The following is a 20,484-nucleotide window of genomic DNA, read 5'->3' on the forward strand; positions in this document are numbered from 1 at the left end:
CAGCCTTATAGCAAGTCTTCAATTTCTTGGCAATTTCTCTTATGGCATAGCCTTCATTTCTAAGAACAGATTGTCAAGTTTCACGTGAAAGTTGTGTTTTTCTGGCCATTTTGAGAGTTTAATCAAACGCACAAAGATTATGCTCCAGATACCCAACTAGCTCAAAGGAAGATCAGTTTTATAGCTTCTCTAACCACTTAAACTGTTTTGAGCTACAGCAACATAATTGCACAAGGTTTTCTAATCATTTATTATCCTTCTAAGGCAGACATGTCCAAAGTCCGGCCCGGGGGCCAAATGCGGCCCGTGGTCAAATTTCATCCGGCCCCTAGCCTCTGTCATAAAATCAATAACGTCTGGCCCGCACACAGACTTAATAAATTGGTCAGCAGTACTGCAACCAGCATATGAAGTAGCTTACACACGAAATGCTGCTCCTCATTTATCCGCTAAAAGGCAGCAGCACTTTAACCCTTTACTGCCAAATGTATCACATTTGATACACCTAAAATTTCATGATTTTGAGACTAATTTAGAATTTTGACATTTCTTTTTGAAAAAAACAAAAAACAAAAAAAATGATGGCTGCAAGTCAACCCATGCATTTGCAGGTTCTATGAGAACAAAACATGATTTAGCATGAGTTATAGATATTAGAGCGCTTATTACACATATTCATTTTGACTTTTCCTTTTACAAATTTGAAAAAAATGGTTTCATTAGGACCTTATTTTTCAAATTTTGGGATTCTCTGATAATTGCTTCATGTTGCAGGTATTGAAGGGCTAAGCAACATTACCCCGTGTGACCTATTACTTCCATTTTCTAAAATGGCGACAATCAACAAAAAAAAGAAAATTGACTGTGACGGCCAACGCTTCAAGGATAGGTGGAAATTGGACTATTTCTTCACTAAAATACGCAATAACTGTGTCTGCCTCATTTGCAAAGAGACAGTCGCTGTTTTTGAAGATTTCAATGTTAGCCGATATTACCAAACAAGACACGCTGACATGTACGGCAAGATTCACAGCTAAATTGAAGCAACTTGGAGCTAGTTTAATTTCACAGCATCAGTATTTCGAGAGAGCCCGAGAGTCGAAAGAGAACGCCACAAAGGCTAGTTGTAAGATTGTTGAAATTATTCAATTTAAAATAATAATAAAGCAAATGTGACACACTGAATGGCTTGCTAAAAATTGCTTAAATATATTGTTCCAAATAAAGGACGTCAGCCAAGGTCGGCCCCCCACATTTTTACCGCACCAAATGTGGCCCCCTTTGCAAAAAGTTTGGACACCCCTGTTCTAAGGCATCTAGCAAGCACAATATACCATTAGAACACTCGAGTGATGTTTGCTGTGAATGGGCCTCTTTACAAAACTACGTAGATATTGAATTGTCCGATGCTAGAATAGTCATTTACCACATTAACAATGCATAGCGTTTTTCTGATTAATGTTATTTCCATTGAAAAAAACTGTGCTTTTCTTTCAAAAAGGAGGAAATTTCTAAGTGACCCCAAACTTTTGAACAGTAGTGTATAATCAAACATAGTTCTATTATATGCATTCTTGCGAGCGGAAATTATCTATTACAGTACGTATTATTTTCGTGTGCTGAAGCCTTCGTATCTCAATGCATCACTGTACGGCATTACATATTACAGGATTCATAATCACACTCACCTGAACAAAGGAAGCCTTGGCACTGTTGTACTGCACTATCTGCTCGGTCTCAACGTAATTAGCAGCATGGCCCTCTGAATCAATGCCTAGCAAAAAAATAAATAAATAAAAACTAAAGTTGGAAAAATGCTGGGCTGTAGCACCATGACACACTACTACTAGTAGACTTCATGTCCACTGGATTAGCTGTAATCATAATCACGATTTATAGCATGAGAATATTGCGATTAATTGTATTGTCATACCAACAACAACAACAAAAAACTTCAATCAAAAGATATACATGAAGGAGCAGTAGTTTGGAAAAAGAGCTTCAGTTGGGTGGTTAATCACTGACGTAGAAAGAATGACAAGCAATGATTATTGATAATAACAATAATTATAAGTGGCACATATAAATCTTACAAAAAAACTTCTTAAATGAGGGCCATTGTATTTGACTGGCATAAAGTTGGTTAATATAATTACCTCTTACATAGTAGCGAACACCAGCCCTAAAACAGCTTCTTCTGGAGATAATACTCCAATCAAATACTTTCCCATTGATGCTGGTTGACTTCATAATGATGACTTGTCAGAAAAGTCAAGAAGGCAGAACTGAAAAGTCAGGCAAAGTGCAGTGACCACACTTTAAACTAAAACACACTTACTGTGCGTTGAAAACACGCAACTGATAATGCTCAAAACAAGTTGGTCAGTCAAAATCTTATCATACCAATAAAGAGAAGCAGCTGTATCTGTTGGATTATTAGGGCAAAATTGCCAGTCGCTCAATAAAAGGATACATCCATGGACAACGGGATACACAAATTTGTGTAACTGTAAGAAAAAAGAAAGAAGCAGATGGAAACATTTTCAGACAGGTTTAAAACACAACGAATGACATGAGAAGTCTCACATTCAACGTGTACCAATGCCAATGAATTACTGTAAAATATAGACATGCCAACCTCTGTGAAGACGCAAATTTATATAAAAATGATGTCAATCATTTGTGCTAAGTTTGTGCTGTAAAAAGTTTTGTTTATGCTGCTATTGTTTTTAAGATATTTACAATTTTTTTATAGGTCAATCTGAGGTCAGCTAGCCCCTCCATTTTAATCAAAAATGGCTAGTATGGTGTCAATTGTTTATGCTTCATTTGTGCTGTAAAAATTGTCATTTGTGCTGCTGACTGATGATGTCAAGCAGCCCCCCATCTACGGCGGAACGGAAACCGCAATTGGCGCCATTTTTTTGTGCTCGTTTGTGCTGTAATTTTTTTCGTTTGTGGTGCTATCGTTTTTGAGATAATGAGATATTAATTTTGAGTGATTTTGATCATTTTTTATTTTGAGCATTTGTGATCGCTACACAAAAATAGCAATGAGCAACAATTGCTAACATTATGAATATTAATGAGCACAAGAGACGTGTTGAGTGTGGTATGCCATTAATGTCATCACTAGAAATTAATATCTCCAAATCTTTACAACGATAGCAGCACAAACAATATCTTTTACAGCGCAAACGTAGCATAAACGAATGGCACCATTTCAGGTCCATTTTGCAATAAATGGGGGGCTGCTTGACGTCATCACTTAAAATGAATCTCAATACCTCTGAAACGAGCGCAGCACAAACAAAGCATAAACAATTGACACTATTTTTAGCCATTTTTAATCAAAATGGGGGCTTGGTTGACTTCAGATTGACCAATAAAAGAATTGTAAATATCTTAAAAATGATAACAGCACAAACAAAACTTCTTACAGCACAAACGTTTGACATCATTTTTACATAAATTTGCATCTGATGGGGGGGCAACTTCACAGAGGCGACATGTCACACGACATGTAGATTATTATTCCGATTGAATGTCTTAAGTGAGACATAAATCGAGGCAATGTTCCATGCAGCCATTTTGTCTCATTATACATGAGTTTCAGTACGTGTATAATTGCAAGATTGAAAATGTTGTAAAGGTAAGATTGTTTCAGCAGCTTGAAAGACACTTTTATTGTATATTCCATATTATTATTATTATTAGCCACAAGAAATGCCTTACCTCAGGCTGTGCAATGAATTCCCTCAACAAGTGACCATTCCAGACAAAACGCTGATCTGCCTATAAGCAAAAGACATCACATAAATAAGCTATTCTACACATTTTTTCACTTCTTCCTATTTGCTTAGCATACTTATTCCTTCTTCTATAAAGAAAACTAAAGCAATGATTTTTGGTAATGTAAAAATGAACTCTGAACTATCATCTAATATTGAGGACGTTCCAATAAATAATGGAATTTTTGAAAATTGAAATTGGAGAAAAATTGGGGTGGAATTGTAATTGACAAAAAACTGTCAGACAAATAAAAAACACAATTTCTAAATTTAATTTCAATTCTATACAATTTCTAAATTCTAAATAAGGTGAAACCACATCTCAATGAGAATGCACGTCGTACCCTTTACTGTATGTTGGTTCTTCTATATTTTACATATTGTGTGGAAGTGTGGGGAAACACATATCAAAATACAATAATTCCTTTAGTAACGTTCAGAGGTGAATAGTAAGGCCACTAACGCATTACGTTTACTTGAGTACCGGTAACTTTTTGTGGAAAACGTACTTCTTTGAGTAGTTTTACCACACAACACGTTTTACTTATACTTGAGTAGATTTGTGAGGAAGAAACACTACTCCTACTCCGCTACGTTGGGCTACACTAGTTGCCGTGTTGTTACATTTTCCCTCTTTATTCTACATATTGACTTTATTTTTGCCAGAGATGCAAACAATAGCGCTACCAGTTTCACCAAGGAGAGGACTTCATTATACGATTCAGATTCATACGAACAAATGTTCTTTTCTCCACTAGAGGTCACTCATGCTCTTTGGACAGCTAATGGGTCATAGTGTTTTGGTCTAAATTGAATGATTTTTGTGTCATCTTTTTCGCATACTACGGTCATGTAATAGGCTCAGCAACTCAGCAGGGATCCCCAACCATCGGGCCGGGGACCAGTGTTATGCCAAAATGTCCTACATCGGCGAAACGTTCCACATGAGGCGAATTTGACACACAAAGTTCTACCGTGCGCTCTCAACTTGTTTTTTTTTAAATGCAGGCAGAAAGTACAAAAAATGCCTTATGTATTCTAGTTATATCAAATAAGGACGGTTTAAATACGCTACATGACTATTGTGGTCAACAGATCAACACGCTTTAAAGCTACCACAACAAAACACAATGGTTAAAAGTATGACAGGGATATACATGCAAAAGGTATTTTTGAGACAATGAAAAGGTAATAAAAAACTCAATAAAAACAAAAAAAGTGAGTATCCGCCGCTTTTAACCAATGTGTGCATGCGTGTGGATGCTTGCACAAGCGCACTGAGCATTGTGTAGGACGTTTCGCCGCGTAGCAAGGAATTGCAGAACACCGGTAGTAGTCTGTGGCGCATTTGCTACCGGGCCACAGAGAAATAATAATTTGTTGTTTGCAATCTGGCCTGTGCCTCCTAACTAATCCGAGTAGAGATTTGTGGACGTGGCTATGGAGAGTTGACATTGCCTAAATTTCGAAAACCTCGCAAAGGTTTTTGTGATTCTGTATGTGGAGTGAAACTTGAGATATAAGCATTTGATCTGGTTACAATATGTTCAGGGAGGGTCTTAAATGTACATTAGTGGCTTCTTATCAATGCTGGTATATTGTCTTTAACTTGCTGAATAAGGAATATTGACCTTGTACGTGATGTTTTTCGCAATTGCTTGTATTGTGCATTGTTTTCTAAGGTTAAAATTTACAGTATATGAGTATGTAATTACTTAAAACAAAAAAATAAAAATAAAAAATAAATAAAAGATTAGTGCTGCAACAATCAATCGATTAACTCCAGTAATTCCATTAGAAAAAAGCTTTGAATCATATTTTGCTGCTTTGAGGACTCGTTTAATTAGAGTGGAATTGTAATGGTTTGTTTTCAGAGTGTTTGCATTTAGTTTGATTGATTTGGGTAGATACACTGCCCACTAATGACAACAGTGAATATGATATAACTCATTCAACATTTGCTCTACAGACCCTCTCTAGTAGGCTCATCTCCTGAAATTCTGGACTGGTGTTGGCCAGGCGTTGCAGAGTATGCGTCAGGTCGTAGTCTGTTGCGAAGTAGAAGCTGTCTGTATGAAGTACACTGTTGATCATGGACAAGAAGGTCTTGTTGTCTAACATCTGGAAAGAATTAAAACTGAGCGTGACTGGACAAAACAGATACTTTTTGAAGCATGTGATGATTGTGGTTAAATGTTGAATAAAGCAATTGCAATACTTACTGTACAGTGCCTTGCAAAAGTATTCGGCCCCCTTGAACCTTGCAACCTTTCGCCACATTTCAGGCTTCAAACATAAAGATATAAAATTTTAATTTTTTGTCAAGAATCAACAACAAGTGGGACACAATCGTGAAGTGGAACAAAATTTATTGGATAATTTAAACTTTTTTAACAAATAAAAAACTGAAAAGTGGGGCGTGCAATATTATTCGGCCCCCTTGCGTTAATACTTTGTAGCGCCACCTTTTGCTCCAATTACAGCTGCAAGTCGCTTGGGGTATGTTTCTATCAGTTTTGCACATTGAGAGACTGATATTCTTGCCCATTCTTACTTGCAAAACAGCTCGAGCTCAGTGAGGTTGGATGGAGAGTGTTTGTGAACAGCAGTCTTCAGCTCTTGCCACAGATTCTCGATTGGATTCAGGTCTGGACTTTGACTTGGCCATTCTAACACCTGGATACGTTTATTTTTTAACCATTTCATTGTAGATTTGGCTTTATGTTTTGGATCATTGTCCTGTTGGAAGATAAATCTCCGTCCCAGTCTCAGGTCTTGTGCAGATACCAACAGGTTTTCTTCCAGAATGTTCCTGTATTTGGCTGCATCCATCTTCCCGTCAATTTTAACCATCTTCCCAGTCCCTGCTGAAGAAAAGCAGGCCCAAACCATGATGCTGCCACCACCATGTTTGACAGTGGGGATGGTGTGTTCAGGGTGATGAGCTGTGTTGCTTTTACGCCAAACATATCGTTTTGCATTGTGGCCAAAAAGTTCAATTTTGGTTTCATCTGACCAGAGCACCTTCTTCCACATGTTTGGTGTGACTCCCAGGTGGCTTGTGGCAAACTTTAAACGAGACTTTTTATGGATATCTTTGAGAAATGGCTTTCTTCTTGCCACTCTTCCATAAAGGCCAGATTTGTGCAGTGTACGACTGATTGTTGTCCTATGGACAGACTCTCCCACCTCAGCTGTAGATCTCTGCAGTTCATCCAGAGTGATCATGGGCCTCTTGGCTGCATCTCTGATCAGTTTTCTCCTTGTTTGATAAGAAAGTTTGGAAGAACGGCCGGGTCTTGGTAGATTTGCAGTGGTCTGATGCTCCTTCCATTTCAATATGATGGCTTGCACAGTGCTCCTTGAGATGTTTAAAGCTTGGGAAATCTTTTTGTATCCAAATCTGGCTTTAAACTTCTCCACAACAGTATCTCGGACCTGCCTGGTGTGTTCCTTGGCTTTTATAATGCTCTCTGCACTTTAAACAGAACCCTGAGACTATCACAGAGCAGGTGCATTTATACGGAGACTTGATTACACACAGGTGGATTCTATTTATCATCATCGGTCATTTAGGACAACATTGGATCATTCAGAGATCCTCACTGAACTTCTGGAGTGAGTTTGCCGCACTGAAAGTAAAGGGGCCGAATAATATTGCACGCCCCACTTTTCAGTTTTTTATTTGTTAAAAAAGTTTAAATGATCCAATAAATGTTGTTCCACTTCACAATTGTGTCCCACTTGTTGTTGATTCTTGACAAAAAAAATAAATTTCATATCTTTATGTTTGAAGCCTGAAATGTGGCGAAAGGTTGCAAGATTCAAGGGGGCCGAATACTTTTGCAAGGCACTGTATATTCGTGTACATTTTATTGTATACTGTATGTAGGATTCAACCATTAGCTTGTCCAAATGAGATGCAACAGAAAATCAAAGCTATAGTGGTATGAAAGAGTATCTGAACCTTTTAGAATTTCTCACATTTTTGCATAAAATGTGATCTGAAAAGCCGCCACGCCTTGCGAACAAGATGTTTTTTTTTTTTTTTATTAATATTATCAAAAAAAATTTGGGGGCGTTTTAAACTCGCGGCAGCCGAGTGTGAAGAGTTCAGAGGCAACCTATGAATTGTGTAATGTAATGTCCGCAACTATGTGCGGCCCACTTAACAGACGATAGGACTGGGGAGCTGTGACGCAGGAGGAAGCGAGTAGGAAGAATGTGAGAACGGGTAAGATAGCGAGAGAAAGCGGTCGTATGTCGCAGCAGCCCTCTGTTAATTTGTTATTGTTTTTCTTTATTATTGTTACCTTGCCTGGCACAGCCAGACTGGTCTCCCTGCATTTTTCAAACGCCGTGAGAATAGTCTGGGACCCAGCCGATTAACGGCCTCTCGAGCACGGACAAAATCAACGTCCAATCAGATTCGTTTATTTGCGTGACGTGTTCTTAACGAGCAACGTCACTCTTCCGCGGCGGAAGTTGTCTCCACAACAACACAGATGGCAAACAGAAGAGCCGAGAACATGTTCCAATCCACGGTAAAATCAGTTTTAAATTACCAAAAACACATCGACACAAGTCATTGACAACAGTCTGTCTCGCGCTAGCCATGTTGAATAAACTCCGCTCTCCTCGTATGTTTACTTCCGCGCGCAAGTCCCTCGTCCTGCCCTGGTCGCTTTACTAACGTCACGTCCGCCCGTCGCTGATTGGTCCACTCCGCTGTCTGTTTGCTGTGGCTTGCTCCGCCCTGGAAATTGTATCCGCTGAATGGTGGCCAGACTCAATAGCTGGAACAGCGGTGAGTCTGGTGTACCAGGCTAATTGTTACCACAATAAAGTTGGTAAGCAAATACCGACTCCTCTCCTTCTTCCCCATATTCAGGGCATTACAGTAGTTTGGATCGGACTTTTCGGTGAAAGTGAGCGGTGGACAGCCGTCTTGGACGGAAGGCCAAGTTTGAATTTATTTGTGCCGAGGGGCGGGGCAGCGCCGTCGCGCTAACTTCGACAATGAGGGGCAGGCATACTTATTATATGTGTGCTATCAGGCTGTTTTGGCAGACGGATATTCGCAATCACAGCTGAGAAAACTGATAAATGCGCTTTTTTTCAAGTTTCGCGAGCTCTGGGACACTTAAATGACTCTCATACCTCTCCTTGCTAAGTTAATGGAACCTCGATGTGCATTTGTGTGGAAATGTAGTTCACAAACAACAACAAAAAAACTATTCACCTTCTCACAGAAACTAGTAAAACTCTTTATACGGCCATTAGAATTTCCACCCTACTCCTTGAGATGGGTCCGTTGACAAAAGGACTATTGTTGTTGTGGTAATGTAGTACGTATTATAGCCAAATATAAGGAAAAAGAAGGACTAGGAGATGTAAGTCGTACTATTGCTAAGACAAAAAAAGTTGTATTATTATGTAGGGTAACTTAGCTGGAATAAGCTACGCATATTAAGTACATGTACTGTAGCTGAGAGCTACGACATCAGCCTGGCTAATGAAATATATCAAATATATCTTTTCTTCCTGTGGGACAAAAACATGGAAAAAAAATTCGCCATGGCATGGCATGGTGAGGCTGTCCGACTCCGATGCAGCCCACCACCACAGTTTCAAAAAATCCTAGGGGAAACCCTGTACAGGTTCGTGTGTTGCCTGCTGGATGGCTGCCAACACTGTCCATGAAGTGGGTCGGTCTCTCAATAACTCCCGGCCCACTCCCTCTCCCCTTAACAGCCAGACACATTTCTTCTACGTATATTCCATAGTCACGAGCGTTGGGTGACACAAAAACGTACCACTAGGTTAGCAGCATGCGAATGTGGAATTTCCTCTACGTATGAGTTAGTTGGCGGCAGTTGTAGGATTAAGATGGTTTGAAAGGACGTGACCAAAAAAACTCAAATCACAATTCATATCATTACAATCAAAAAAGGACAAACTACCTGGTTTTCTGTTAAGTGTAGTATTGTCTTTTGATAGGAGATGATGTCAAACTCCATAGCTTTCCATACAGCATGGCCTAGGAGGTCCCCCACCTTCTTTTTCTTCGTGATGATGATCAGATACATACCTAACACAACGAGGCAGTGTGAAGATATAAGGAGTTCCTAAAATTCTTAATCCATACATTTCACACTTTACATCTTAACCCTTTCAAGGACAGTGGTGACTACTATGGACTGTTATTAAAAAGTTGACAATTAAGACTGTTAACCCTTTATAGAGCAAGTGACCATTCATCCCTGCTGAACTGGTTGCCAGCCAAAAAAACATTCACACTCACAATCACGCTAATGCAGAATTTAGAGTGTTCAATCAGCCAATTATGCATGTTTTTAAGATGTGGGAGGCAGCTGGAGTACCCGGAGAAAACCCACGCAGGCACGGGAGCCATTTAAAGGACATCATTTTAAAATCAAAATTCCATCATTGTTTCTTAAATGGCATGTTTTAAGGTTTCAATTACTGTGAATAGAATATTTTTCTTCTGTCAGTCTTGGTTTTTTGGATTGTTAAAAAAAATCCCGTTATTTGGGTCACCCTGTGTTTATTTTTTTCAAATTATAAAAAAAAATTACTTGCTCAATGGCACAGTGAATGTTAATGAATGACGGTTTGATACTTAGAAAACAATTGTAAATTCATACAATGTTAATGTTGAATAAAACCAGAAATACACACTGGTTATACCCCCAAGTAACACGCTAAAGTTGTTTTTTTATAGCATTTAACTCACAGCAAGATTAGGGCTGCAACTAACGATTATTTTAATAAATGATTAATTGGATGATCAATTAAACGATTAATCAGATGAATGTCACTGATGCGAATAGGATCCAGTTAGCCTCCTTGCTTGGGTGCTCTATGATTGCTGCAGACTTGGAATAAATTGTCAACTTGTGTTTCGAAGCGTTTTTGCAGCTTTTAAAATGGAGTGAGTACAAGGGGGTTAAGAATAAGGTGAACACGTGGCGTTTGGCCTTTGGCCGGGTTCTGAGGGCCCGGGTCGTTGGAATAGCGTACCGCACGAAAGTTATTTTTAGACCGTGACGTCGCCATTGTAACGCGGAAAAGGGTTGTTACAGACACGCCCTCGCATACAATCCATGTTATTTCTGCTTATTTTCTCCGGTAATCTATCAAAAAAAGAACATGCCGATCAAACACTGTTGCTATGGAACTTGTAGAAACGACTCTATACATTACGACATATGAAGGATTCTTTCTTCATACGTTTCTCGAAACCAAAAACTCAGAGGAATAAATGTGAAGAATGGATCAACTTGTGCAGTCGTCCAAAAGACCAGTTTAACGCCAGCAAGGTGAAGCCATTCACATTTCATATGCAGTAAACATTTTGTTGGGGACATTTTTTTGCGGGTTCTTCCACATCTTTACCAGTGAATTTGGCACCAGGGACATCATTTTCGGACAGAATTGGTAGGTTAAGCTCAGTAAACATCTCGTTCGTATACTATTTCCATCCATTTACTATTAGGGACAAACGGGAGGTTGACCCGCAAGGTAACAAACATTGAGTGGCAAATTAAGAGCGCTGTGCTTCAAACTCGTCCTGTTTATGAAAGTCGATTGTCATATGCTGGTGTTGTGCAGTAATTAACAGACATGACTACAGCGGCGTTTGCTAACTTTTTTAATGCGCACAGACACTAGATATCATGAAATGGCAAACTAGATTTGCTACGTCCCATGCCATTGGCTACGTGAGCCCAGAGTGATTATGGGACACGTAGTTCATATACTACATCGATGAATTCTAAACTGTCATGACTGAATGGGAGTTAAGAAGGCCAAATCAATCTGTACCAGTGACTATAGATAATGTTGCAAATATTGTTAATTGAGTACGTGACACAGATGGATTCGGACCACAAATAGGATGTCTTGCTCATGTAGTAAACCTAGCTGCTAAGAGAGCTGTAGCAATCAACAGTGTGCCCCGCCTCACTTTACAAACAGTAAAGATTGTACTCAGCACTTTTATACAAATTTTTTTCAGATCAGTAAGAAGTAAGCACATAAATATTATGCACTAAAATGCATGTTTATATGATGGCAATTTAATTTTTGCTCTTAAGCAAAAGAAAAAAAAAGTTTTTTTTCAGAGCATTAAATGTATTGAATCGGATTGAAAATAGTGTCCCCCGTATCGAAAATCGTACCGATTTGTTGCATCCCTATGGAACACCATTGCAGAAGCTATGAGGGGAAAAGTTTTCATTTGCCTAAATGCTTAAGTTATTAAGTGCATTTTTTTTTTTTCTTGAAAAACACATTTTATTTATTCTGTGTTTCTGTGCGGTATTAATATTGTTGTCTTTTACTTAAGAGGCATTGTCTATTGTTTTTAGTTGTGATTTCTTAAAAAGTATTTTTGAATTTAAGAGTAAATATTTATCGCATTTAAATGGATGTACTTGATCTATTAATATATACTGTATTCTCACTGTGTTATTGTAAATTGGTTTCAAAAAAATTGGGGGGGGGTGCAATAATATCGCATATCGCAATAATTTCTGAGATAAATTATCGCACACTAAAATTTGTTATCGCGACGGGCCGAACTCCTTCATCACTTTTTTTCAATTATCTTCACAATTTAACTTACATGTTTAACATTAACAACTTTTAGTTGTTTTAGACATTTGTAAGCAACAATGAAGACAAAATGGATGACTATTTCCTTCAAAAATAATATTTTATTACAGCTTCCAAACAACTATAGTCTACAACTGTTTTAAATTGTGTCAATGACTCATTTATTTTATTTATACAAACTAAGGAATAAAATTGAATAAGGATGAGGCAGACTGTAATGAATGTTTTCTTTATCAAACAGTTGTTCATGAATACAATTCAAATCCAATTTCCAAGCACACACTTGGATGACAATTTAGTCTGAGTTTGTGTTGAAAGGAGACTCCAAGCTGTTATATGAATGGGTTTATGTGTGTATTTTCTTCATAAAAAGAAATGGACAACGATACTATCTAACAATAACCCTAGTGCTAATATGCTTCTCCAGAACACAATCCAGACACTAATTAGCATAATCACTAACTAGCTTAGCGCTCCATGCTAAATAGTAACGTCTCGTCAGCAAAGAACACAACCAATAAAATTGGCGTCATATACAGTGTATCACAAAAGTGAGTACACTCCTCCCATTTCTGCAGATATTTAAGTATATCTATAAATGGGACAACACAAACAAAATGACACTTTGACTGAATGAAAAGTAGTCTGTGTGCAGCTTATATAATAGAGTTAATTTATTTCCCCCTCAAAATACAGCCATTAATATCTAAACCCCTGGCAACAAAAGAGAGTACACCGCATGGGAACTACGTACATCTATAAATGTCCAGTACTGCTTGTCATTTTCCCTCCAAAATGTCATGTGACTCGTTACAGGAGTGCTGTCAGCATTGCTGCAGAGATTGAAGAGGTGGGGGGTCAGCCTGTTAGTGCGCAGACCATACGCCGCACTCTACATCAAATTGGTGTGCATGGCTGTCACCCCAGGAGGAAGCCTTTTCTGAAGACTGTACACAAGAAAGCCCGCAAACAGTTTGCTGAAGACATGTCAACAAAGCACATGGATTACTGAAACCATGTCCTATGGTCTGATGAGACGAAGATTAATTTGTGTGGTTCCGATGATCTTAAGCATGTGTGGCGGCAACCAGGTGAGGAGTACAAAGATAAGTGTCATGCCTACAGTCAAGCATGGTGGTGGGAATGACCTCCCAACCTCTTCAATCTCTGCAGCAATGCTGACAGAACTCCTGTAATGAGTCACATGACATTTTGGAGGGAAAATGACAAGCAGTACTCAATTTGGACATTTAGGGATGTACGTAGTTCCCATGCGGTGTACTCACTTTTGTTGCCAGGGGTTTAGATATTAATGGCTATATTTTGAGGGGAAAATAAATTAACTCTATTATATAAGCGGCACACAGACTACTTTTCATTGTGTCAAAGTGTCATTTTGTCAGTGTTGTCCCATGAAAAGTTATACCGTATTTTTCGGACTACAAGTCGCACCTCAGTATAAGTCGCACCAGCCATAAAATGCCCAACGAAGAGAAAAACAAACATACAAGTCGCACCGGAGTATAAGTCGCATTTTTAGGGGAAATTTACTTGATAAAATCCAACACATAGAACAGACATGTCATCTTGAAAGACAATTTAATATAAAAATACAATAGAGAACAACATGCTGAATAAGTGTACAGTGTACAGTGCACGAACAACGAAATGCGATTATACTGTCCTCACCAGGACGCTACGGCTCGATCCTGGCTATTCAGCGGGCTAAACTCCCAAATGACGATGCTGGATGTCCATATAATTTGCTGAATCAATTTGGTCCTCGATGCCAAACAGGTTCGCATCGACGTTAACAAATGATAATTAGGTGCTTTTACAGCAATGACATGACACAAATGGTAAGTATGCTTTCGCTAGCATTAGCACATCTTTCAAACAACCACACAACTGGCTCTAATTGTCCTATCGCGGGTGGAAAACACACAACAACAACAGAAATGATGATACACACAGGCGTTGCCTCTGTAAAAATATTTTACAAGTATAAACAATGAACGTAGGTTCGCAGCCGTGTTTCTCTCTTGCTGACTCGCCCACTCAGTCAGAGCTACGTAGCTGTCGGTCTACTTCTGGCGTGTGAGCGCTCTTCTTCACGTAAACAAGTGCAAGTGCGCCCCCACGTGGGCGTGAAAGCGCCACAAACTAAAAGCATGCATTTCAATATAAAAAAGTCAATAATACAATTGAACACACATTGCCAAAGGCAGAACGCGAACGTGGCCATAGCTATTAAGTTATTAAGATAACTATAGCATCAAGAACATGCTTACAAGTTTACCAAACCATCAGTGTCACTCCAAAACACCAAAATAACATGTGAAATGATATCATAATGTGTTAATAATTTCACACAGAAGTCGCTCCGGAGTATAAATCGCACCCCCAGCCAAACTATGAAAAAAACTGTGACTTATAGTCCGAAAAATACGGTACTTAAATATCTACAGAAATGCGAGTGGGTGTACTCACTTTTGTGATACAGTGTATTCACCTCTGACGGAAGCACATTGGATCTAATAACACAAAAGACAATGTAACTCTTGACACGTAATCATATTATTGATTCAGCAACCCAACAGCTGCACTTGTAGCAGCAGTTGTAGCAGTGAACTCTCTCTCTCTTGCTCTAATCACTGGTACGCGCGCGCAGCCTCACATTACACACAGTCAAGGACCAAACGATTGAAATAGATTATCAAATTAGTTGGCAACTAATTTATTAATCAATTTGATCGATTAGTTGTTGCAGCCTTGACTCCGATTAACAAAGACGAGCTATGAATGCTCATGTTTAGTGCAATTGACGGGGCGGACGTGAACGATCGTTCATTCGCCCCACCCAGTCAAAATGGATCGGGCGTCTAGCGCTGTCAGTGTCAGAAAATTAATGAAATGAGAGCTCTGTAAGGTTTAAAGAGGGTTAACATACTACCTGCCACCAAGCGTATTGTTCCCATGAGTCCACATATTGGCCTGATCTCAGCAGATGTCGGAATATCCCTCTTAACTGTGGACCGCAGAAGAGACAACAATAGCGTTAGCAAAAGGCAAACATTTATTTATAAATATTTGCAATGAAGGCCTACCTGTGAGCGTCATCTCAGTTGACACTCTATCGATGGCTAACACATCCACAGAGCCATCGTCACAAGTCTCGATGTAAAATTTATCTGTTGTGGTGCGCCTGTAAAGACCCCCCCCCCCCAAAAAAAAAAGATAAGAAATGCAATTGCTAGTTCACATCACTAGCGTAAAAGGGGGACATTCAACCGAAGCAAACTACAACAGCGAGGAAGGTTATGCGTCTTTAGTTGTCTTGAATTATAATCTAAACCTCAGCATAATGATGCGCTAAATTAGAAAACATACGTGCACCCCAACTCAATAATATTGCATTTACTATTTCACCCAATACACCCTCAATCGGCTTTCAAATGCAAGAAATGCATTTAATACTTAAACTTTAAGTAGTGACAAATATGTTTTCGTCGCACAACCCGTGACGTAGACATAAAAACACAACACTCGGCTGCAGATGGACTGATTCCACCGAGCGCAGTCATATTTTGCTTATAGAGCCTTCAAGCTGCAAAATAGATACCTGACTCTGAATTTTTTTTTTACCTTGTACAACATAAAAAAAGCAACGTGGTACATTGGCAACACTTACAAATTAAAAGTCTCATAGGTGTTCGCCATCTTTCATTCAGTAACCTCGTCCGTGACGTGTCAGCTCAACTATGCTGACTACTTCCGTAATCAACCGTGAGGGTATAGATAGTCTAAATAAGAGGATAGATGCCAAATAGCGTTGTGATCCAATAGAATCGAACGTCCTCATTTGTCCGCCATTGTGCATCGGGGCCATTTGATAAACAACATTAGGAGTCAATTGAGTGTGTTGTTATAGCTATAATAATGATATTATTATATAAACATAATCATTGCTTAATTTTCAACCCATTTTTCAAACACCTTGCTTTTTCGTTAACATCAAAGATTAATTAATGTTTCTGTTGAGGTGGTTGCAGCTCAACGTTGCATTTGTAGGAAGAATTGACGGAGAATAAGTTGTCTTTTAGCCAAAACTTGGCGTGTTTAATTTCCATTGACATGCGGATACATCCTCTTGCTGTCTTCACAGGCAATCCCACAAATAAAAGTAATCAAAGTCAAACACAAAGAAGTAATAAATGTAGCACTTTAGACAATTAAGTCCCATCATGCCATCTTGTGGCGAAAAGATAATATGTCAATAATAACAAGCAATAGGAACATTATTTCAACATCAACTGAGGACATATGAATACAAAACATTTCCTCCACCATTTCTCTCAACAGTTACTGCGTACTTAGTAATAGTATTATTATTGTTGTAAGCAAGGGTGTAGGTTTGGTCTCAAAATTGGTAGGGACGCTATAACAGCATAACCTGCATGTACACTTTTTGCTGAGGACGGGAGATTAATAAAACCAAACAGATTGGGTGAACGGGGATGAAAAAAATATATATTTTTTTTCATAACTAGAAAGTCATTTTTCAAAATGCTTGCTTCATATAAAGGAAATTTAGAGTGGTTGTGCTTTTGAAAAAAAAATTTGAGGGGGGGTTAAAATGTGCATACGCTGCAAATATATATATATGTATTTTTTTTTTAATGAAGTTGAAAATAAATACATTTTAATTAATGAATAAATGCACAAAATGCAAGGTTGAATTAAGTTGACAGTAAAAAAAAAAAAACATACTGGAAGACACCTCTCTAAGCAGCTTTCGACACGTTAGCAAGTTTACACAGTTTAATGTTATGCTAACTCTGATGCAGGTTGGACTTTCAGTAGCAAAATTAGTGGTGTGTTCCCTACCTCCACAACATTGACATCTTTTTACATTACTTACAGTGGCTGCCCCTAATGTTGCTGGTTGTGTCAAAAGCCTTTTTTTTGGACAAAAAAAAAGCCCCATTGATTTCTATTGGTAAAAATATTTTCAGTTATTTTTCAAATTTCAACGTGTATCTCCTCCTACATTAAAATCAAAGAAATTAACTAAATCAAATTCACATAATTTACACAACAAAAATCAAGAAATCAAGGCACACAAAACATGTACTGTACAGTTTTGGGCAAAAATGTACGGTTGCAGCAAAATTAGACCTAAAAAAGATCCCCATTTACAGTATTTCCAATTATCCGATTAATTTACAGTGCGCAATACTGAGCATAAAGCAGTAAGTTACCCGGAAATGCTCTAAAATCAAAAGGAAGTGCCATGAATCCCTCAAATCTACAGAAAGTGACCAATAGGCAGGAAGTCACCAAGAAATGTTCTAAAATCAAAAGGAAATGATCGAAAATATATAAGAAGTGACCCCGGAATGTCCCCAAATCATACTCAGAGCTTAAAAGGCGGCCGATGCTATGCCCCCCCAGGTGGCCGAAAATAATGTCATTGCATGCAATTGACTTTCCTATATATGAATATAAAATTAAGACTTTGCCGGTTTAATGTTGTCTATAAAAGTTGTAAAGCAATAAAACAAACAACAAAAATGAATGAATAGAACAAAAAAAATATAATGGGTCAAAATTGTTTTTCGAACAGGTCATGTGACTAGCACATTAGAGACGGTCATTTGCTTTGCTTAGCCAAAATCACCTGAGGACAGAAGATGCAAGATGGATCTTCGTAATTCTTTCAAACCACAGCTTTCAAAGCGATAACAACTACTGACCGAGAACCAAGGATTGAAGATGTGGATCATGACACGCCGGAGAGCATCGCCAAAATGTTGAGATGAGTTTCAGTTTTCCCCACTAAAGTCATTAATTGTACAACAGAGCCAACGCCAGGCGTACAATATTCAATGGAGGACGATATTGGCTAAGCATGCAGTGCTGACCAAAAGTATTGGCACCCCTGCAATTCTGTCAGGTAATGCTCAATTTCTCCCAGAAAATGATTCCAATTACAAATGTTTTGGTAGTAATATCTTCATTTATTTTGCTTGCAATGAAAAACACAAAAGAGAATTAAAAAAAATAGTGATAAATCATTATCATTTTTACACAACACTCCAAAAATGGGCCAGACAAAAATATTGGCACCCTCAGCCTAATACTTTGTAGCACAACCTTTAGACAAAATAACTGCGAACAACTGATTCCGGAATCCATCAATGAGTTTCTTACAATGCTCTGCTGGAATTTTAGACCATTCTTCTTTGGTCAACTGCTCCAGGTCTTTGAGATTTGAAGGGTGCCTTCTCCAAACTGCCATTTTCAGATCTTTGCACAGATGTTCTATGAGATTCAGGTCTGGACTCATTGCTGCCCACTTTAGAAGTCTGCAGTGCTTTCTCTCAAACCATTTTAAGTGCTTTTTGAAGTGCGTTTTGGTTATTATCCTGCTGGAAGACCCATGACCTCTGAGAGAGACCCAGCTTTCTCACCCTGGGCCCTACATTATGCCGCAAAATTTGTTGGTAGTCTTCAGACTTCATAATGCCATGCACACGGTCAAACAGTCCAGTGCCAGAGGAAGTAAAGCAACCCCAAAACATCAGGGAACCTCCGCCATGTTTGACTGTGGGGACCGTGTTCTTTTCTTTTAAGGCCTTGTTGTTTTCCTGTAAACTCTATCTTGATGCCTTTTCCCAAAAAGCTCTTTTGTCACATCTGCCCAGAGAACATTCCTCCAAAACGTTTTTGGCTTTCTCAGGTAAGTTTTGACATACTCCAACCTGGCTTTTGTATGTCTCTGGGTCAGAAGTGGGGTCTTTCTGGGTATCCTACCACAGAGTCCCGTTTCATTCAGACGCCGACAGATAGTACAGGTTGACACTGTTGTACCCTCGGATGGCAAGACAGTTTGAACTTGTTTGGAAGTCAGTTGAGGTTCTTTATCAACCATCCGCACAATCTTTCGTTAAAATCTCATTTCAATTTTTCTTTTCCATCCACATCTATGGAGGTTTGCCACAGTGCCCTGGGCTTTACACTTATTGATGACACTGCGCATGGTAGACACAGGAACATTCAGGTCTTTGGAGATGGACTTGTAGCCTTGAGATTGCCCATGCTTCCTTACATGTTTGCTTCTCAAGTCCTCAGGCAGTTCTGTGGTATTCTTTCTTTTCTCTGTGCTCAATGTGGTACACACAAGGACACAGGACATAGGGTGAGTCAACTTTAAGCCATTTTAACTGGCTGCAAGTTTGATTTAATTATTGCCACCACCCGTTACATGCCACAGATAAGTAACAGGTGCTGTTAATTAAATAAATTAGAGAAGCATCACATGATTTTTCAAAGGGTGTCCATTTTTGTAGTTTTGTGTAAAATTATAATGATTTAATTTTTTTCCCCTTCTCTTTTGTGTTTTTTCATTGCAAGCAAAATAAATGAAGATATTACTACCCAAGCATTTGTAATTTCAACCATTTTCTGTGAGAAATTGAGTATTATCTGACAGAATTGCAGGGGTGCCAATATTTTTGGCCAGCAGTGTATATAAGAAGTGACCCCGGAATGTCCCCAAATGTGCAGGAAGTGACCTGAAATCAACTGGAAGTGACCTGCAAGCAGTGTAAAATTAAAAAGGAAGTGACACAAAAGTCAATGTTTGCCATTGACAACGACAGACATCCAATCAATTTAAAGTGGGAGTACTGGCTGTGAATGCCGATCTTTCAGCGTTGCATTTGTTGATATAACACGTTCAGTCAGGATGGTTTGGACGTCTAGATCTGTCAATGGCGGCCAATTAGTTGACCCAAAAATGCATAAAAAATTAATAGCAAGTGACTGAAAATTTAAAGGAAGTGTGAACCATGGGAGGGTAAAGCTTCTCTACGCAATTCTTCAAAAAATTGTGTTTTCTATTTATTAATAGCATAAGAAGAAGAAGAATGTTAATAATAATAATCATTATAATAATAACATGATGTCATTATCCATCTGAATCATACCCATGTTAACATAGTTTGTTAAACTGTTTGTACATCAGTCAAGAATTCAGCGAGTTAACAGT

At 38.6% G+C, this 20,484-nt stretch overlaps 1 protein-coding gene across 1 annotated transcript in view; it reads right to left on the reverse strand.

The window, feature by feature from the left end:
• LOC130915106 (phosphatidylinositol-3-phosphatase SAC1-B) overlaps window positions 1–16,257 on the reverse strand; it is a 37,030-nt gene extending 20,773 nt beyond the window's left edge. The window contains exons 1-9 of the mRNA XM_057834846.1: window positions 16,123–16,257; window positions 15,539–15,636; window positions 15,385–15,459; window positions 9,755–9,882; window positions 5,763–5,912; window positions 3,736–3,795; window positions 2,474–2,507; window positions 2,157–2,258; window positions 1,689–1,774 (exon numbers count right to left, since the gene is read on the reverse strand). Coding sequence (XP_057690829.1) covers window positions 1,689–1,774; window positions 2,157–2,258; window positions 2,474–2,507; window positions 3,736–3,795; window positions 5,763–5,912; window positions 9,755–9,882; window positions 15,385–15,459; window positions 15,539–15,636; window positions 16,123–16,151 — 762 coding nt within the window. The 5' untranslated portion in view covers window positions 16,152–16,257. The remainder of the gene's footprint in view (window positions 1–1,688; window positions 1,775–2,156; window positions 2,259–2,473; window positions 2,508–3,735; window positions 3,796–5,762; window positions 5,913–9,754; window positions 9,883–15,384; window positions 15,460–15,538; window positions 15,637–16,122) is intronic.
• Window positions 16,258–20,484: the final 4,227 nt, after the last annotated feature.

This window comes from Corythoichthys intestinalis, chromosome 4, assembly GCF_030265065.1.
Source record: "Corythoichthys intestinalis isolate RoL2023-P3 chromosome 4, ASM3026506v1, whole genome shotgun sequence".
In the NCBI taxonomy this organism is placed as follows: domain Eukaryota; kingdom Metazoa; phylum Chordata; class Actinopteri; order Syngnathiformes; family Syngnathidae; genus Corythoichthys; species Corythoichthys intestinalis.